The following is a 20,258-nucleotide window of genomic DNA, read 5'->3' on the forward strand; positions in this document are numbered from 1 at the left end:
AGTTGGGTGAGGGGCTGCTCTGGATCTCTCAAGCCATTTCTGTCCTCCTCATGCCACAAAGGCAGCAGCCTCACCTAATCTTATCTCCCTGAGGGGTGGGAGAGATTGGAATGAAGGGTGGTGGTCCTGGAGCTAACTCAGTCCTGATTCGGTGCCACTTATCTCTTTAGGTTTGTCTTTTGGTTTAGTTTCTCAAGAAGGTCCTTTGATTTCCCATAACAGCTATAAGGTTTGCAAAGGGTTTTACAAATATCTCATTTGATCCAAACAGCAGTCTTGGAAGGTGGGTGCTATTATTATCCCCATTGTACAGATGAAGAAACTAAGGCAGAAAGAAATTAAGTGACTTGCCTAGGGAAACACAGCTTGAGTCCAAGTCTGCCTTTGAAGTCAGGTCTTCCTGACTCCAAGTTCAGTACTCTGTGCCACCTGCTGACTGACTACTGACTACTGATGTAGTCAGTGTGTCAAGTGTCAGGGTCACAGGCAAAGGTTGAGAGAGCCATTCATCAGTTTGATCTGTCATGGCTTCCTAAGAGTTTTTTTTATGGGTGTGGCAGACCCCAGCTGAAATGGTGAATCACTGTCCTGTCTAGGTGCTCAGGACAAAGGCCTCTAGGCTGGATCTGTGCTCTTGCTCTCAATACTTTCCAATGACTTCTTGAGTACTTACTGACCCTATTCTTTCTTGCTCTTGGCTTCTGACTTCTTCCTTAGACTCGGTTCTTCTTCAGTTCCTCTGGGTTGCCTCCTCCAGGTCACAGCAATGTTCTTTAGGGATATTTGATGTATTTTCCATTACCAGGCTACGGTGTTATTTCTAATCTTAGTTTTGCTGGGACGCATGATCACTCTAGTACATCAGCTTAAGAAGGGTTTTTAATATTACTTGATAATAGCAATAACATTATGGCGAAAGGAGGGAAAAGACTGGACAGTGCAAGAACAAACAACTTAAAGTTGAAAGGGTTGAACTGTCCTATAATTGAGGACTCGGAAAAAAAGCTTGCTAACAAGGTAATAAATTTTATCCAGGACCCACATAAAATATAGGGGATTAGATGTGGTTTATTGAATGCGTGTGGATGGGAAGGTTAGAAAGGAGGGTATATACATTATTATTTACATGTTGGCTCCCCGATTTGACTATGAGCTCCCTGAAGACAGGGATAGTCTTTTGCTTTTCTGTGTATTCCCATTTTTAGCACAGTGGCACTTAATAAGAACTTGTTGATTTGATTTATGTGTTTAGTTTGAGTACATGTTGATAATGTATATACATTGGATTTTCTTTGTGATTATTCTTCCATAGGGGATTCTAGCTTTTCACATCTTAGCAACAAAGAAAATGTATTGGGAAGGGAGAGGGGAAGGAAAGTTTCAAGGAGTGGGTGTCATTTCTGGATAAATTGGAAATATTTCTCATTGCATATACCAATGTGCTACACAAAGCTATGCCATCTGGGCCTCCAGTCATCATCTATAGCCATCTATATGATTGTTAACTGCCTCTTGTATAGGACTACATTACTGTTTGTCATCAGTCCTTAAAGAGAAGTATCTCTCACATCAGGAGGAAGCATGAAATAGTAGAGTTAGGGATTCAGCGGCAACTGGATGGTGCAGTGGGTAGAACACTGGGCCTAGAATTGGGAAGATCTTAGTTCAGAATCAGCCACAGATACTTACTACTTGGTGTGTGACCCTGGGTAAATCTCTGTTGGCCTCAGTCTCTTCATCTATAAAATGGGGCTGATCATGATATCTATATCCCAGAATTGTTGTGAAGATTAAATGAAATAAATGAAATAGCGCAGTGCCTGGCACATAGTAGGCATTTAGTAAATATTTGTTTCCTTCTTTCCTGGAGTCAAAGATTTGAATCTGGACTCTGCTACTTAACTTGGGTGACCTGGGCTAAGTATGCAAATGACTTAAGACATAGTCTGTACTCTAAGGCACTCACAATCTGAGGGAATTAGGCATGTATACCAGTAACAATGATACAAGGCAGAATGTGACAATTGCAGGACAAGACTAGATAAATCACTAGAAGAAATCTGAAAAAAGGGATTTGGGGCAGACAGGGGACAGGTATTTGAAGGAATAAGTGGGAAGGACTTCATGGATGAGGTAGCATCTGAGTTGGGCCTGAAGAAAGGGATTTTAGTGGGAAGAGTTAGTCCATTTCAGACATACAGGGTAGCAAGAGCAAAAGTATGTTAATGGTAAAAGGAAAGATGAGAATGAGGCATCCTGAGCAGACCAGATTTGCTGGAATATAGAATGTGTGAAGGAAAATGGGTTGTGTTAGATAAGGTAGGTTTAGATCAGATTGTGGGAGGCTTAAAATGCCAAAAATATACTTTATCAGGAATATAATCAGAACATCACAATTAGATTTTATTTGATAGGCAGTAGGGCTAGGGCATTGCAGGTTTCTGAGCAGAGCAGTGACAGGATAAGACAGTGACAGTAGTGTGAGAGATGGACTGGTGAGTAGTAATTGAATGCAAGAAGACCTGATAGGAAGTTATTTATTACAAAAGTTAAGGGGAGGACTGACTGCAATGGTAATGGGCATATTCACTGGTATTGCCAGGGTAGAATCAACAGGACCTGGCAACTGACTGAAGACCACAAAGTTTTAAGCCTGTGTGTCTGAGGGTTAGGCATGCCATCAACAGAATTAGAAAAGCTAGGCATATGTGCAAGGATGGTTTTGTGCACTGGGGGAGTAATGGGAGAGAAGTAATGAGCCCACTTTTGGACATGTTGAACTTGAGTTACTATAAAGGTAGAGATGTATGCCAAAGGATGATGGAAATGCAGGAGAGGTTTGTAGCATAGCTTTAGATTTGGGAATCCAAGAGGTAATAACAGACCAACTGAATCACGAAGGGTCTGGAAACTCTATTATGGAGAATAGCTGGATGAACTGAGAATGTCTGGCTAGAAGAAAATACTTGATAGATGCCTTTAAATATCTGAAAGATTGCCATGCGGAAGAGGGAAGACAATTATGTATTGCTTCAGGTAAGAGAATGAGGATTAATGGACAGAAGTTATGGGGTGATAGATTTTGACTCAACACGATGAACATTCAAACAATGAACATACCCTTTCTTGGCATTGAAAAGAGGCCTTTAATACCTTTTAGGGGTGTTGAAGATAGGATTCTGACACTGAGTAGATGGTTGGACTATTTGGTATCTAAAGTCTCTTCCAACTCCAACCTGAGTCATCAGCATTTTTCAAGGACGTTGTGATATAAACAAATAGCTTTCAAGGATTTGTGTAAAGCAGGTAAATAGCTCCTTCCACCGACTCATTTAAAATTTAAAGTAAGGTTCATTAGAATTAGCCAATAACATGGTACCAATAATATGGTAGCTAATAATATGGTACCAGGCAGTTAACAACAAAAGGTGTAAAACCTAAAAGTTAAAAGGATACTTTTTTCCCCACTTAAAAGATTATTTCTCAATTTAAAAATATAAGAGAAAGTGAGATATTCCCTTGAAACATTCATGATATTCTGATAAAGCCTTACTATACTTTATACAATCTTGCTTACTGTTCTAAACATGACTCTCTTACTAAAAATGCTTTGCACTACTCAGAAATAAAGCCCGAGAGGCAAAATTCAGACACAGATTACTCATCTATGAAAAGGTCAGAAACAATATATGGGGGCGGCTAGGTGGCACAGTGGATAAAGCACTGGCCCTGGAATCAGGAGTTCCTGAGTTCAAATATGGCCTCAGACACTTGAAACTTACTAGCTGTGTGACCCTGGGCAAGTCACTTAACCCCCATAGCCCTGCAAAAAAAACCAAAAAAAAAACCCCCAATATATGGCCCAAGCAACTCATGTCAGATAAGACTGGTTTTATGGGTTTTCTTAAATTAGTATTGCTGTTGAAACAAAAGGTAGAAGCTGTGGTTGGGGCTGCAGCTCAAATGAATGCAGACTTTAGGAAATATCCTTAATGTAATCAGTGGGTGCTGAATTAAAGCAAGATTTGAGTAAGTGACCATTAGTTGGGTGTTACTGCTAATCTGTCCCCAAAAGTACTTTGCTGTATTGCTTTCCACCACACACACCCTCTACCCTCTTACATCAATCAGGCTTTTTTCCAAACAAAACTAATTTTACCATTGATGCTCTATTTCTTCTTTGTTGTTTTTTTTTTTGTTTGTTTGTTTTTGTGCAGGCAATGGGGGTTAAGTGACTTGCCCAGGGTCACACAGCTAGTAAGTGTCAAGTGTCTGAGGCCGGATTTGAACTCAGATCCTCCCGAATCTAGGGCCGGTGCTTTAACCACTTCACCATCTAGCTGCCCTCTCTATTTCCTCTTTAAAAAGGAAACTACAATGTGAAGTTAATCGATTGTAATAAAGATTGTTTTTGATTTGCATTTCCCCTTTCTAAAATTTCCCCTCCTTCTGGATTTGTTTACCAGTCTTGCAGACCTATTCTCTGATCCTAAATATGAGTACCCTCTGGTTTACCCACCTAAATATACAATTATGGCTCTAATCTGAAGACTATCATACACACCCTTATCCTCACCATGCCTCCTATATCTTAGAAATAGAGTATGATTTATTTTTTGGAACATATTGGGGGGGACATTTGAGAGGTAATAGAAAACGGCCTTCTTGTAAGGCTTTTTACACTACAAACAGCAAGTGAATTTGAAAACTGAACATTGTAGATGTTTATCATTTAAGTTCATTATTAAATTAAATCATTTAAAGCAACCATCCACCTGTTGAAATGTCAATGCAGCTAAGACTTATTTAAAATACTGGTACTTGGGGCAGCTAGGTGGCACAGAAGAAAGAGCACCCTCCCTGGAGTCAGGAGGACCAGAGTTCAAATATGATTTCAGACATGAACTGTATGACCCTGGGCAAGTCACTTAACCCCAATTGCCTCCAAAAAAAAAAATCCATGAAATCATTAAATCCAGAAAAAAAGTCTAAAAGATGTATGAATTTGGAAAAAATTAAACTTTCAAGAAGCTTGAAAAGTTAAACAAGTATTAATTCATCTTTGTCTTAATTATAAACCCTTTAGATAGACCCAGACTTGCTTAAGTATCTTCTGCCTCAATTTTTTTCGTTTCACACTTTGCAACAGGTACTTGTTTCTAATATGTTGGCATATCTGACAGGAAAACCAATTTACCTCAGCCCAAAATATCACTAGCTTGAGAAATAAAAAGTGAGACTGTCAGTCTTTGGCATGACCCACATAAACCAAACACCTAAACACTGAAAGGAAGGAAAAGTTACCTCAAGTAGCATATAAAATATAAATGTGCCACAAGGAGATAACCATTAAAATTTACCATCACTCAGCAGCAAATGTTGGCAGATTACATACATTTCTTAGGAAAAGGATCAATGCCAGTCTGGATTCCAGTGAACTAGCATATATATCATAAAATCAATAGTGACACTGGTCAACTTCCTTAGTGGGCTTTACTTGATTCAGCTGCTAAACATGTCAATGTACTGACTTTTAGACATTACTACTTAGGAGATGAATTGGTAGAAGTCCCTGAACTACAAAAACAAAGGAGCTAATTGGTTGAATTAGGGCAGTTTTTGCTCTTTAGGTAAAGCTTTTAGACACATCAAAATCATTTAACTGTAGAGTTGGAAAGGAACTCAAAGGTCAGTTGGTATAACCTGTACCCAAACAGGAATCTTTTCTGTAAAATCCCCAAGTGGGCATCTGGATTTTGCTTGAACCCCACCTCCGCCCCCTCCCCCCCCAGTGATGGGGAATTCACCACCTCCCAAAGCACTCCATTCCAATTTTGGATAGAAATTATTCAGAGGTGCTATTCCAAACTGAGCCTCAAATCTGCCTCTTTGCATTTTCTACTTATTACTTCTCTGCTCTGCCCTCTGGGGCCACGTGGATGGTCTAATAATCGCTCTTTCACATGATAGCCTTTCAAATATTTGAAGAGAGCCCCCTTAAGTCTTCTCTTTGATGTGACCCCTAAGTATTTTTTCTAAGCTAAACATCCCAAGCTCTGCTCACCATCCTGGTTCACCTACCCCTGAGCATGTGATTATCTTTTAGCTCATACCTCTCTAAAAGCCATGAGCGACAATTTAGCGCATTTCCCATTCAACAACGCCAACTTTCTAGAAATAAATGTTCTTTTGTACAGTGATTAGGTACATAATTTAATAAAGATAATCTGGGGATAATAGTGCAAAGTATTTTTTTTTTTGATTGATGCTTCCCTAGACTTTGGAGCCAAGGGAGGGGGAAAATCTATTATAAAATAAACATGTTGAGATTTGTAGTCTTTCACAATTCTTTTATGTAATTACAGTTTTATGATTTTTCTCTCTCATGTCTTTCCTATTTTTCTGTAAATATTTTATTTTATGATAGACAGTCTGTAAAAATGAGGTGGTTCCCTCTCCCTCCCCCCAAAAGCTGAGGCAATGTTCAATTTAACTTCTAGACAATAAAGACAGACTCCAGCTTTATTTGATTTTTTAATAAACCATAAAATTTAAATAGTCAAATAAAAAGAAACAAAAATAGATATTTAGGTCAAGCACTAATTTCTGTCTTTGTTCCACCACTGGGCAACAGAGACTTGGCTTACAAACGATTACAGGACTAGAGAAGAGAACAACACATTTAGATTGCTGGTATAATAAACCAAATATGTTTTGTTTTTATTGGTGGTGTGTGTTTTTGTTTTTAAAGGGAAAAGGCTTGGGAAAACTTATTTTCAAATCTTTAAGTAAGGCTTTTTTTTAAAGCTCACATGAGGCCACTGTCGAAGATATTAAATTGGTCTCATCAGTGGAGAATGACACCACCACTTTCTGCAAAGTATTTTCTCTCCTCACTGTGGTTTAGAAAGAGTCCATGCATTTCGACCCTTTTGCTCATGAAGCTCAGTCTGTCAAAACATTATGGGGAAAACCCCCAGACTGAGAAGGATAAACACATCTAATGTGAATGCTCATCTTTGGACTAACCTTTTTCTTGTGTGTGATAAAAGACAAATCCATGATGTCTTTTAGGCTTTTTATCCTTTAATCCTTAATGAAGTTGGGTAATGGTCTTCTTCTCTACCCTTACTCTAATATCATTTCCTCCTTCATTTACATTAGCTAATTAGGATCTATTTGCTGTTTTGCTCTGCTCATTATGCCACCACCACTGTTTCTGCTTTTGGATCTTACTAGATCTGCTCGGGAGAGTACAACTTTTTCCTCTTTCTTCAACTGATTTTGCTATCGTTTAGACAGCTGCTACTGTGACGACATGAACAAGGAAGAAGAAAGAGGAGCAACGAGTGTTAGTGGAACTCCCAATCAACATTCAGATACATTTAAAAAATGGGAGCTATTTCCACTTTCTTATGGAATTTGGTACCATTCCTGCTGCAATGCTCAAGTTCTAGCAGACTCAGATGGGTTGACAAGCTGTACACAGCAAGACAGTTCACAAGAAAATGTCTGTAATGCACAAAAAATGTTGAAAGAGAGTGCCAGTAACCTTTGAATATATTTGGTAAAGTAAAGAGAAAGCTACTGCAAGGAAGGATATGTCATGTTTAAACTTTACAGACTGACTGCCAGGGGACGACATTAAAAACATTACAGTCAGAGACAGTGTAAATGCTAGCTTGGAAAAGAATGGGCTTCCCAGCAGGCACAAGTATCCTATGCATTTGTTGATCATACTAAAATGTGACTGACTCAGCCTAAGGGGATAAATAAAATAGTAATGATAAACTTGAACATTGTTGTATGGTGTTATCAAGTAAAGAAAATATTTTCACATAAAGATTTAAAAATTGGCAGCAAGAAATTCTCTAACAGACATGTTGTCCCAGCCTATCATCATGCCACTGAAGACCTGTTTGAATGGTAACACATACAATATAAACAGTGATCTGCTATGTACAAGTCAGAAAATATTTGAAAGCGACAAAATTGTACATGTTATTAAATGACAAAACATGTTTAGAGGTTTTATTTAAAAATCTCACTGCTCATTATCAAAGTTAAAAGATTGTTTGCATACCAATACATACTGTAAACATAGGAAATTCTCATTAAGGAAAGATGGGTTTACTGTAATCTGGTCTTTTACAAAAAATTACTGCAAGTTATTGATAACAGAATTTCTTTTTTACTTTCTTAAGTCTAATTCTCTTGAAAATTAAACCAATGTTTCCACTCTCTCTATCTAAAGTTCAACTATGGTCACATTAGGAAATACCCTTGTTTATTTGTTAATCAGAAATACAATTCGAGTGGCACATATTTCCATCTGCTTCTTAGGCTGAGTTTCAGCTTCATTATATTTTACAAGAAAACAGAAGACTTGCAGTGGTCCTGTAAAGTCTTTCATGTTGCAACTGAGGTTTAATGACGGCAGTGGAGGAAAGCAGTGGTGATGCAGAGTAAGGCCAGCCCAACTGCCCTTATCTGGCCATGGGATCTCTTGTTCCTGTCTGGCTTGCATTGCAGCAAGGAGGTTTTTCTGGTCAGGTTGCCTCCACCAAACCTGACTTAAGGAAAAGGTTGACATGCTCTGGTTGATCCAGTTTAAGGGTGATGCTCATTCTTTTTTAGGTGAATAGTCTCTCCTTCAATCTGTTGGTTGGGGTATGATACTAATATGAAGAAAATTATCAGGGTAGCTCAGATGTTCACTTAGCCACTGCAAAGGTGTCTCCAACATTGGTTCAATTCCATGAATCATAATTTGATTCTTCTTTACCCCATCTAATTCCAAGAAAGAAATACAACAATAATTAAAAAAAAATTAGGACAGTCAAAATGTTTACCTATAAACACAACTGAATGCTTTCTGAAAACAGTGAATCAAATGCATTTTTACATCTTTCAACATGACATATCTATAGGGCAGGAAGTGTGGACGTGGAGAAAGTTGAAATGGTGTAGTGCTTATACTACTTAAAACAGAAACTTGAGGGTTAAAAAGAATCCTGATAAAAATTCTGTTATTGTATGTGAAAGTATTAGTTCTTTCTTAATTACTAGGCTCACCAAGACTGACGTTAATGAAACCGTAGAGAAGAAAATAGACCATTGTCTTCATCGACCTAATTTGTGTCAGTTACACCTAAAAACACCTGCTACTATAAATATCAAAACAAGAGATACCTAGAACTGAGCGTCTGAGCCGGGGATCTGGGGTTGCTTGGGAGTCCTGACACATGACGGTTTTATGTTTTGGATACCCACTTCTAGTTTCCCTCTGTGCAGTCAGTACACTCTGCCATGCGGACAAAGGAGAAAGCTGAAGCACTTAGTACCTAAAACAGAAACTTGAGGGCTAAAATGGATTCTGATTATTGATGGGAAATGTATACATATGCGTGTGTAGTTTGTTTTTTCAAATAGAGTGTCACCGATGCCTTTTGTTTATATATACCACTGTTTTCTTACTACTTAAATTTATCTATGTATATATCAACACCCCTTGGCATTCCTTATCCATTTGGTAGGGCTTGGTCCCTAAAAGGTGTTCAGTAAATATATTGATATTTATAGTTTTCCTCTATGTAGTCAGTACACTCTGCCATGTGGACAAAGGAGAATAAATATATAGGAACATAGGATCATAGATAATATAAAACAATTTTGTTTAGTAATTTTTAAAATTCTGTGCTTTCTCACAACAATTTCATCAGGTAGGCAGGTAATCTCTATTTATAGACCAGGTAAGTGTAGCTTAAGTGATCTGTCCATGTTAACATATTAGTAAGTGGTAGATCTAGGTCATGAACCCAGGTCTTTTGATTCCAGAGCCAATGTGCTTTCCACTATACCAAATTAACCCTTGTTTAGGAAACTGCTCCAATACCTTGATGCTGACTACAAAAATGTAATAGAGGGGCAGCTAGGTGGTGCAGTGGATGGAGCACCGGCCCTGGAGTCAGAAGGACCTGAGTTCAAATCCGGCCTCAGAAACTTAACACTTACTAGCGGTGTGACTCTGGGCAAGTCACTTAACCCCAGTGACCTCACACACACACACACACACACACACACACACACACACACACACACACACAAAGTAATAGAACTCAAGCGATATCAACCCCTTAACTTCTCACCTTGATTCTATTTCTGAATCATCTTTCATTTTAGGATCAACAAGGCCCAGTCCCTAAACATTCAGGAATAGGATGTGAATGAGGGAAGGGAGAATTCACTTAACTATTTATATGAAGGAGCAATGACAATATGGACAACATCTTCCTTATCCTAAAATGGTTTTGAAATCTCATAAAAGGGTCAAATGAGGTGGTGGATATGAGAAGACAATGGCTCTTGAATCTTAAAATCTACAGCAGGGGATCCTAGTTTGAACGGAAACCATAAAAGCAGATGCATTTGGAAGACCTCTACTCTAAAGCTCCTTCCAACTTATTATAGAATAAACCCATAGGAATTTGCCAGGAGGTGAGGAGAGAATAAAATAAGACACCTTCATATTGTCCCATGGCACTACGTCTGTGATGAAATGTTAATTCATAAAATGACTTCAGGAACAATGGATTCTCTTAAAATGACGGAAGCATAAAATATTATAAATTTACATGAGATGGATGGTATCTTGGGGCTGAACTGAGGTGAAATGACTTCCCATGTCAAAGGGGACATGTATAGCAATAAGAAGTTTCTCTTAACATTTCTAACTCACATCAGCAATGTGACTGAGTAGAGCACAGTATAATAGAAAGGGCACCAAACCTAGATTTAGAAGGCCCCATTTGAATCTTAGCTGTGCTACAGACATACTACACCAGAGGGATGCTAGACACAAACCATGTTCCTCCTCAGGAATTCCTTTTTCTCTGTGATAATATAAGATTGGATGAGATCATCTGAGGTTCCTTCTAGCTCTAACAGTCTATGAGTCTATGAGATCTTAGAAAAGATAAGACTATTATTTATCAAAAGACAACCTAAAGCATGCCTTTGTATTTCAATAATAACTCGACAATCTGAAAACAAAAACAAAAAACCCAACCCAGCACAATAATAGCAAGTAAATTTTAAAAGTACCTGCCAGCCAAAGTAGTTGTTAGAAAGTCCATAGAGACAGAAAGAAAGACAGCTTGGTAGGGAGCTATCTCAAGAGACAGAAAAACCTGACGTTTACATAGTATTTAAAAAAATTTTTTTTTGCAGGGCAATGAGGGTTAAGTGACTTGCCCAGGGTCACACAGCTAGTAAGTGTCAAGTGTCTGAGGTCACATTTGAACTCAGGTCCTCCTGAATCCAGGGTCGATGCTTTATCCACCGCACACCTAGCTGCCCCTACATAATTTTTTTTTAAGTCACTTTATCTCTATGTTATATATGAAGCTCATTTGAGCCCCCAAACCACTCTGTGAGGTAGGTATTACAGACATTATCATCTCCATTTAGAGTTGAGGAAACCAAAGTTAGAGAGATTAAGGGACTTGCCTATATCTTCAGAGATAGTCAGAGGTGGGTTTCCAACCCAGTCCTTCCTGATTTCAAGTCCTGCACTCTGACTACTGTACCACACTACCTTTAGTCAATGACAAACCCCCTTAGAGCTTCACTTACACTCAAGATTTTATTTAACATCTATTATAAACATAATTTTCAAGACCACACTGGATCAGAAATAGTAACTTAGGGATACGAAGAGAGATTGTGACAGGTAGACATCATGAATGAACAGATGTAACCTGATTGCAAAACGAAGAGAAAAGAAATTGATAAAAAGGGAAAGAATTCAAAAAAGCACAACAGTCTGTAGCAACTTTGTATAGGGGAAATTCTTAATATTGTTATTGGAACACTGTCTATATCAAAGCATAGTATCATAAATGATACTCATAATGAAAACCAATAGTCATCAAGAAAGAGTGAAGCTGTATTTGGTATACTCTTAGCAAGACAGGGAAGCTAGTATCACATTTTAAGATCCCAGGATTAGACCTAGAGCTGGAAATGGCTTCAGAGGCCATTTAATTAAATTTCCTCATAAAAAAACCCCAAAAACCTTTGGCCCAGGGAGGTCAAATGAATTGCTTTGGGTCACAAGGTGGTAAGTGAAAGGCTTCTGTCCAAATCATTTAAAATAAAAAGGTACTTTTAAAGTTTCAATCAGCAAATCCTCCAGGATCCAAAACTGTCTAAGGCACAGTGAGGTATATAGTAAAAAGGCAGCAGTTAATTTGGAAGCCCCAGGTTCAAGGAGTGAAACCCTTTACTTATTGAGTGTGTTCCCATGGTCAAGTCATTCAATCTCCATGAGCTTCAGGTTCTTCTTTGCAAAATAGTGTCTACTGAAGTAGGGGTGAAAGGAAGGGGGGCGGGGAAAGAGGAGTAAGGCCAAGTCAGGCAAGATGATGCTTGAAGCCACTTTCAGCTTTGACCTTCTACAATCCTGTGACTAATTCCAAGAGAGGTCTAGATTGCCATGGTTTTATTTTAGTGAGTCTAAAACACTTCCACCTCAGTTCTCCTCTCGGTTTTAAACAATCATTATATTGAATTTCTTAGAAATATTTAATATTCTCAGAATCACTCCTTGTATTAATAACTCAGTCAAAAAGGGAAATAATAGTGGTCTAAGGGTTCCTTATCGCCAAAATCTTTCTTCAAGCCAAAGTATCTTTAAAGACTCCCTGTCTGATGCATGGTATTGAGGAATTAAAACCCGAGTAGTTAACACTTTTTGGTTATCCTTTAGAAAAGAAAGCAGAAGACTGATTATTATACAATCCAGTCATAAGCTTTGTGTGAAAGATAAACTATCAGCCCTCTAATGGGTCATTTTCATCTAGGCTAAATGGCTATCATGAACTATAACTTCAGAAGGAGTTAAGAGTTCATTATCGGACTCAGGAGTCATGTAAATGTAATAGACTGGGTGGGGAAAATTATATTAGGGTTAGAATTATCAGTGAGGGAAAATTTATGATAGATTTAGACGGAGGCCAGTTAGTACTGGCTCCCTGGTTTACTGACTAAAAGCCAATCTACCACAGAATGCCAAAAAGAAATGGATTACTATTAATTACTGAATTTATATACTCAGAAAGAAGTACTCTGCCAAAGAAATTTCTCAAACCATAAAATGAACTTCAGGTTCCTGGTAATTACTGGACTATGTTCTTTAGCTAATTGTTTTAAAATATGTATTTTTGAAAACTATTAGTGGAGAAGCGTACAAGCTCGTCATATCCAATCTCTGGTCTGTGACAGAATTTGGTGGGCCAAAGAAAAAACTGTTAAGAATGAATGTCTCCTCAGAGGGTTTCTAAACTTGGTGAATATTTTTGATACACAATTCAAAGGGAGGGTGAGAGGAATCAAGCATGTTATAGGATCAACAAAAAGCACATAAACTATTAATTTTTTTTTGGGGGGTGTGAGGCAATTGGGGTTAAGTGACTTGCCCAGGGTCACACAGCTAGTAAGTGTCAAGTGTCTGAGGCCTGATTTGAACTCAGGTCCTCCCGAATCCAGAGCTGCTCTATCCACTGTGCCACCTAGCTGCCCCATAAACTATTATTTTAAAATCATAATGCCATAAACAAAAGAGTGCATGACTGGCCAATTTTAGAATAACAACACTAGTTAAAAAGACTGGAAGACATTTAGTAGAGTTTTCATTTTTCTAACTGTGGTAGAAGAAACACTAGACAATATTATAAAACTAAGCTGGATTTTTGGTAAATGTTTCTTTGTGTTTCAAAGTGAGAATCTAGAATTTACTACTTAGGGATGAGAAAAATGTCAGTATAAAACAAATGACTCAGGAGAAAAATGTTACTCCACATCTCACCCACTCAATTTACTTTTATTTTAAAAGCCAATTTAATGTTTAAGTAGACCAATGCTTGAGACAGTAATCGAGTGAACAAGCCAGATATGAGTTTCAGCCCACTGTTCTTCATTTCAGTGAATGTGAAACTGCTACTACCCTAATATGCTTCATAACACCAAGTACAGTCATTCATAAATAGTTCAGCTTTTTTAATAAGAAAAAAGAAATAAAGGCCACAGTCATTTTATGTTTGTTAAAATAGAAAGAAAACTAAATTTATGTCAATATTTAGGCAGCAAATCATGTGAAAAAAATTTGTTGGAAAAAAAAGAAAAAGGTCAGAATTTCCATGAATTATGATATTCTGCTTTTTAAGATGTAAAAAGAACAGCAATAAAGTTTGGGATTTTCCCTTTACTCTAAGTTAAATGATGGAAAATAAACTGAAATGATAGATGAATGAAGTTTACGTAACACAATCTGAATAGCTGTTATGACTGGCAAGTTTTTGGTTTGGACCTATGATTTATTTATCATCACTGCTCATATTGCCATTAAAATAAAGATGAGAGAGTTAAAATTCTAGGTACATAATATTCCAAGGAACTGGGAGAAAGGCTTGTTTAATTTGAAGAAAAATTCAATAAACTTCAGTTCTATTATTAGAGTAGAAAAATATTTTACACATGTAAAATAATTTACTCTTATTGAATAAAGTAATATTATAATTAATAGTGTACAACATTAAACAAAAGCAATTTCTAGTGTATCAAATTATACAAAAAAGAGAAAAAAGTGGAAGTTAGTACAAGATGGTGGAAAAAACATGGGACTGGGAGTAAAGACATAGAGTCCAGTCCTGTTTCTGTCATTCAGTAACTGTGTGTCATAAGGGTAGTCAGAATCTCTCTGAGACTTAGCTTCCTCATTTATAAAATCTAAGGACCTGGATTTCATGATCTCTAAAGTTCCTTTAAATTGATCTTATGGACTCATGATGAAAAAATGCTCTTCACATCCAGAAAAGGGAACTGTGGAATCTGAAGGCACATTGAACCATACTGTTTCTACTTTTTTGGTTTGTTTGTTTTTACTTTTTTGAGGATTTTCCCCTTTGTTCTGAGTCTTCTTTCACAATATGACTAATGCAGAAATATGTTTAATGTGATTGTACATATATAACCTATACAAAGATTGTTTTCTGTCTTGGGGGGGTAGGGAAAGAAGGGAGGCAGAAAAATTTGGAACTCAAAATCTTATAAAAACAAATGTTGAAAACTATCTTTACATGTAACTGGAAAATAATAAAATACTTTTAAGATTAAAAAAAATAAATTGATCTTATGTTTGAACAAAAAAAAGTTGCTATTTAGCTAAATTTCCTAACTAAAATGGATGAAAGAGAACATAATTTGTGGTATGATTTTAAAAGAAAAGCTTATACTCCGTTACTCTGCAGAGACATAAACAAATTCACAGCCATGACTGTACAAAGAAGAACATTTTAGTCCAAATGTATCCCAAACTATGCATTCAGTTATTTAGAATGCATGTGAATCAAGTGCAAATGACTATGAGAATTGGGCCTTCGACTAACATGCACTCTAAATGACTAAAGAACAATATTTTTACTAAGAGGTAAACACATGGTTGATACAAAGGTCATTGTAACCATACAAAGGTAGGAAAATTGTCTTTGCTAATTGTGAATCATAATAAAAATCTTATCATGTTTTTTGACATGCTGTTTAAGTATTGTACAACTGAACTTATGACTAGACAAAAGAAGAAAAAAAATTGCGATTTGGAAATTAGCCTTTCAATATTCTTAAACAATTTCTTTTTTGAAAGTTTGTGTGTGTGTGTGTGTGTGCGCGCGCGCGCACGGGTGCAAATTCTTATATAATAAATGTGTATTTCATGAATTTCTACTTTTGAAGGTACATGACTATCCCCCCCCTTTCTCATAAGCTACATATTTAGCTATTATATTTTTCACTTAAACCCTAGTTTTCAATAAGCAATATTGGCCAAATGACTATGAGACGGATAGCTGGGGTTTTAGGTAGATGCTTACATTTTTTTGTTGTACGGTCCTTTTTCAGTTCTGTCTGACTCTTTGTGACCTCTTTTGGGGTGTTCTTGGAAGAGATATTGGAGTGGTTTGCCATTTCCTTCTCCAGATCATTTTATGGATGAGGAACTGAGGCAAACACGGTGATGTGACTTGGCCAGGGTCACACAGCTATTTTAAGTGTCTGAGGCCAGATTTGAACTCAAGAACATGACTCTTCCTGACTCCAGGCTCAGCACTCTAGCTGACACCATCTAGCTGTTCACTTACTATTAAGTGAAAGTAGAATAAATATGCTGACCTCAGATTGTTTATTTTAAGGAAAACAAACGTAAAAATGGTTAAAGTGATAATCCCAAATTTATTATGAAACCAGAGTACAACTGAAATAAAAGTTTAAAATCTAGACTAGTGAATCCAGAAGGGAATCTGAAACATGAAAAGGCCACAGCCAGTGTGTTCTCCCTTGCATCTCTTTGTTTTTATGCTCTAATGTGATGAAGAGCTGGGGAACTTTTCATTTGGGGATGATACCGTCTATAAAACATCATTTCACATTTCAGAACAAGTGTTTAAATTGAGAGACAGAACAATAAATGCAGATGAATTATTTGATTAACTTAAGTCTGGACAGTTTATTTCAGTATCTGACAAATTCTTTAACCTCGACTGTATGTTTGTCAGTAAAACTTCAACTAATTGAATCCATCTATGTGAAAACCCACAGGCTGAAGTCTGTAGTGTGTGCATACATCACACTGAAGGGTTTCTGCTTCAGCCACAGTGGGTAATAGTCAGTGAGGTCAGGTCAAGGAGGGTTAAACCAAGTCAGGATATAGCCAAAGGAATACATCAAACACTGATTTTAAAAGGGCAATTAATCTTAGACAGAAATGCTTCCTGGGGAATGACTGAGATCTCAATCTTAAGAGCACGCTACATGATGTAGCAGTAAAAATGTACATATACAAGCTTAGAGAGCTTTCATCCTGTGATCACAAACAGAAGGAGAGTGCTGTTTATCAGAGAAATATAAACCCATTCTAAAATACTTACATTAACTTCTTCCGGATCTATATTGACGAGGCCATATACATCTTAATGAACACATCACATTACAGATAACATACACTTGCTATCACTTTCCATGCATGGGCTGTGTTCTTACAAATTTTTCCCCATGATACTCCTGGTTATTTTTCTAGAGGTCTACTGCTAACATTTTCAACATGATTTAAGAAAAGTTTATACCACTTTTTAATCCGTTTAAAAAATCATCTACAAACACAGGTTTTCAAGATGAATATATGAAATAAAAAATATTGATATGCAGCATTTTACAGTCTTTTAAAAGAGAAACTTGTTACTTTTAGAAACTTTCTAGTGTAATGTATTTAAAAAAAACGATTAAAAGTCTTCTGATAATGAAATTGCAAAGTGTGGTAAAAGTTAACTACAACTTAATAGGAGGGTTTTAAAAAATTCTTTCTTGTATGTGTTTTTGTCTTAATACATGAAGCAAATTTTTAAGGATAATAACACGGAAAACTTAATGTAGTAAAACCTCTATAATTCAGTTCCTCTGATACGGATCCTTTAAATAATTTTAAAAAATGAAGTATAAAATATTTTGTAAGATTTAAGTACACATATAACTGAAAACCTAGTAAAGTATAATGAGGCTAAGGACTTACATTGCCGCCTTTAGTGGAAAGAACACTTGAATATGGATTCTGGGGATCTGGGATCAAATCCTGCTTCTGTGAATTCTCATGTAATTTTGGGCTTATTTTCTATTCCACTTATTTTTTCTAAACCTCATTTTTTCTCATTTGGAAAATGAGGACACTGGACTGATTATATAACCATTAAGGTCCCTTCCAGCTCCAGGTCTATGATACTACATAGAAAATGTGTGCTATAAGAATGTTAAATATCCCTTTGATAATCCTATTTATATTATTAATCTGTATGATAAATAGTATGCAGTTTGCTATAGAGTGTAGAGGGAAAACTTTAGAGTGATTCTGATTTTAAATATTATGAGTCATATATTAATGAATTTTCCTATATAACTATTTGGTACTTTGATTAAAGACAATTGTTTTCTTTCTTTTTTTTTTGGTGAGGCAATTGGGGTTAAGTGACTTGCCCAGGGTCACATAGCTAGTAAGTGTTAAGTGTCCAAGGCCGGAATTGAACTCAGGTCCTCCTGACTCCAGGGCCGGTGCTCTATCCACTGAGCCACCTAGCTGCACCAAGACAATTGTTTTCTAATGCTATCAGTGAACTATTAGTTGTGCAATGAACCTGATTCTGGAAAAGAGACAAGATTGGACCTGTTATAGGTAATCTGTGATCCTTCCAAACAATCTAGCTATCTTTACTAATACAGAACAACTGAAGAAGTCATTCTATCATTTCTTTGTATATGCTTTTAGAAAAGATAAATGGGTGGGCAGCTAGGTAGCGCAGTGGATAGAGCACCAGCCCTGGAGTCAGGAGTACCTGAGTTCAAATCCGGCCTCAGATACTTAACACTTACTAGCTGTGTGACCCTGGGCAAGTCACTTAACCCCAGTTGCCTCACTAAAAAAAAAAGAAAAGAAAAGAAAAGATAAATGGGGGCAGCTAGGTGGCGCAGTGGATAAAGCACCGGCCCTGGATTCAGGAGGACCTGAGTTCAAATTCGACTAGCTGTGTGACCCTGGGGAAGTCACTTAACCCTCATTGCCCCGCCCCCCCTCCCAAAAAATCATGGGTACAAATGTTATGAAGATAACAATGATAATGTAACTATTGTAGGGCAAGGAAAAGAAATGGAGATTGAATGAGAGAAAGCAAGGTAGATGTGACATAAATAAACTTAGGAATTTTTATCTTCATAGATCCGTTTTAATACAAAGCAAGACCCCAAATTTGCAAGAGCAGTAACGACCATTTTTAAATATCTTCAAACTAAGATGGTCTGATAGATTGTGTTCAAACTTGCTTATTAAACCATTCTGAGATAATAACTATAACAACAACAATAATAGTACCAAACAAGTATATAGTGCTTTAAGGACTGTAAAGTGTTTTACAAACATCATTTGATCCTCATAACAATCCTGGGGGTGAGGGGAGTGTAGGTGTTATTATTATTCCCATTTTACAGATAAAGAAACTGAGAAAAGCAGAGGCTAAGTGACTTGTCCAGGGTCACAGAGCCAATAAGTGTCTGAGACTAAATTTGAACTCAGGTCTTCCTGGCTCTAGGTTCAGTGCTCTATCACTGCTGTCTAGCAACCTATTTTTTCCCCTTTTTTCTTTTTTTAACCTCTAACCACTAAAACATATATTTGTTTATATTTTAAGGGTACAGTTTCATAATTTTTTTTTTTTTTAGTGAGGCAATTGGGGTTAAGTGACTTGCCCAGGGTCACACAGCTAGTAAGTGTTAAGTGTCTGAGGCTGGATTTGAACTCAGGTACTCCTGACTCCAGGGCCGGTGCTCTATCCACTGCACCACCTAGCTGCCCCAGTTTCATAATTTAATGGAGGAATTACATTGCATTAAGAATGGTTTAGTTTAGAAATGCTAAATTATGGGGCCAGCAAGTGGGTGGCTGGAGGGCCGGGGGATATTGAATTCTTCTAGAGGTTCTAATTCCCAATGGTAGGGATGGTCTTAGCTAGTTCCATAATTATCCAAAGCTATACTTTTAGTAACATCCTCAACACAGAGAACATAACCTCCAGCTGTGAGTTTCTGAAAAGGGTAAAGTTAAGTCTTATGAAGCTCCTGTTACACCTTGAGGTGTACATTCTTTTGGGAAAGAATAACACCACTTTGCACCTAATACTTTCAAAAACAATCTTTCATCTGATCCTTACAATCATCCAATGAGGTAGGAAAGGAAATATCCTTATTTTATAGAAGAGGAAACAGACACGGAGGAAATTACGGGGCTTTCTTAAAATCACAGTGTGTGGCAAAAGGGTTTCCAGGATGAAAATATCTGAGAACAAATAATCAAGGTCAATGGTTTTCAAACTTACTAAAATGATGGAACTACTCTTCGCCATTTTCCACATCTACAAAACTTACCTCCTGACATAGTCCTTGATGGTGAGGGCAGAGGGACACAACATATTTTTTTTTCCATAAATATACTTAAAAAAAAGAATTCCATCACTGTGTCAAGGGCTGGGGGTGGGATTCAGGCTACAAAGATGAATAAGCCATGCTCTAGCTCATCTTAATCACAATTTTCAATATATGTTTGGCTTTCTGTAAATTTTAAAGTAGAATAATTTTTTTAATTTAGGAAAAAAAACTCAAACCACAAGAGA

At 37.0% G+C, this 20,258-nt stretch overlaps 1 protein-coding gene across 2 annotated transcripts in view; it reads right to left on the reverse strand.

The window, feature by feature from the left end:
• Positions 1–6,521: 6,521 nt before the first annotated feature.
• Positions 6,522–20,258, reverse strand: part of ATG5 (autophagy related 5) — a 140,064-nt gene continuing 126,327 nt past the window's right edge. For both annotated transcript variants that reach the window (XM_043963010.1, XM_043963012.1), the window contains one exon: positions 6,522–8,790. In XM_043963010.1, coding sequence (XP_043818945.1) covers positions 8,654–8,790 — 137 coding nt within the window. In that variant the 3' untranslated portion in view covers positions 6,522–8,653. The remainder of the gene's footprint in view (positions 8,791–20,258) is intronic.

This window comes from Dromiciops gliroides, chromosome 4, assembly GCF_019393635.1.
Source record: "Dromiciops gliroides isolate mDroGli1 chromosome 4, mDroGli1.pri, whole genome shotgun sequence".
NCBI classification, from domain to species: domain Eukaryota; kingdom Metazoa; phylum Chordata; class Mammalia; order Microbiotheria; family Microbiotheriidae; genus Dromiciops; species Dromiciops gliroides.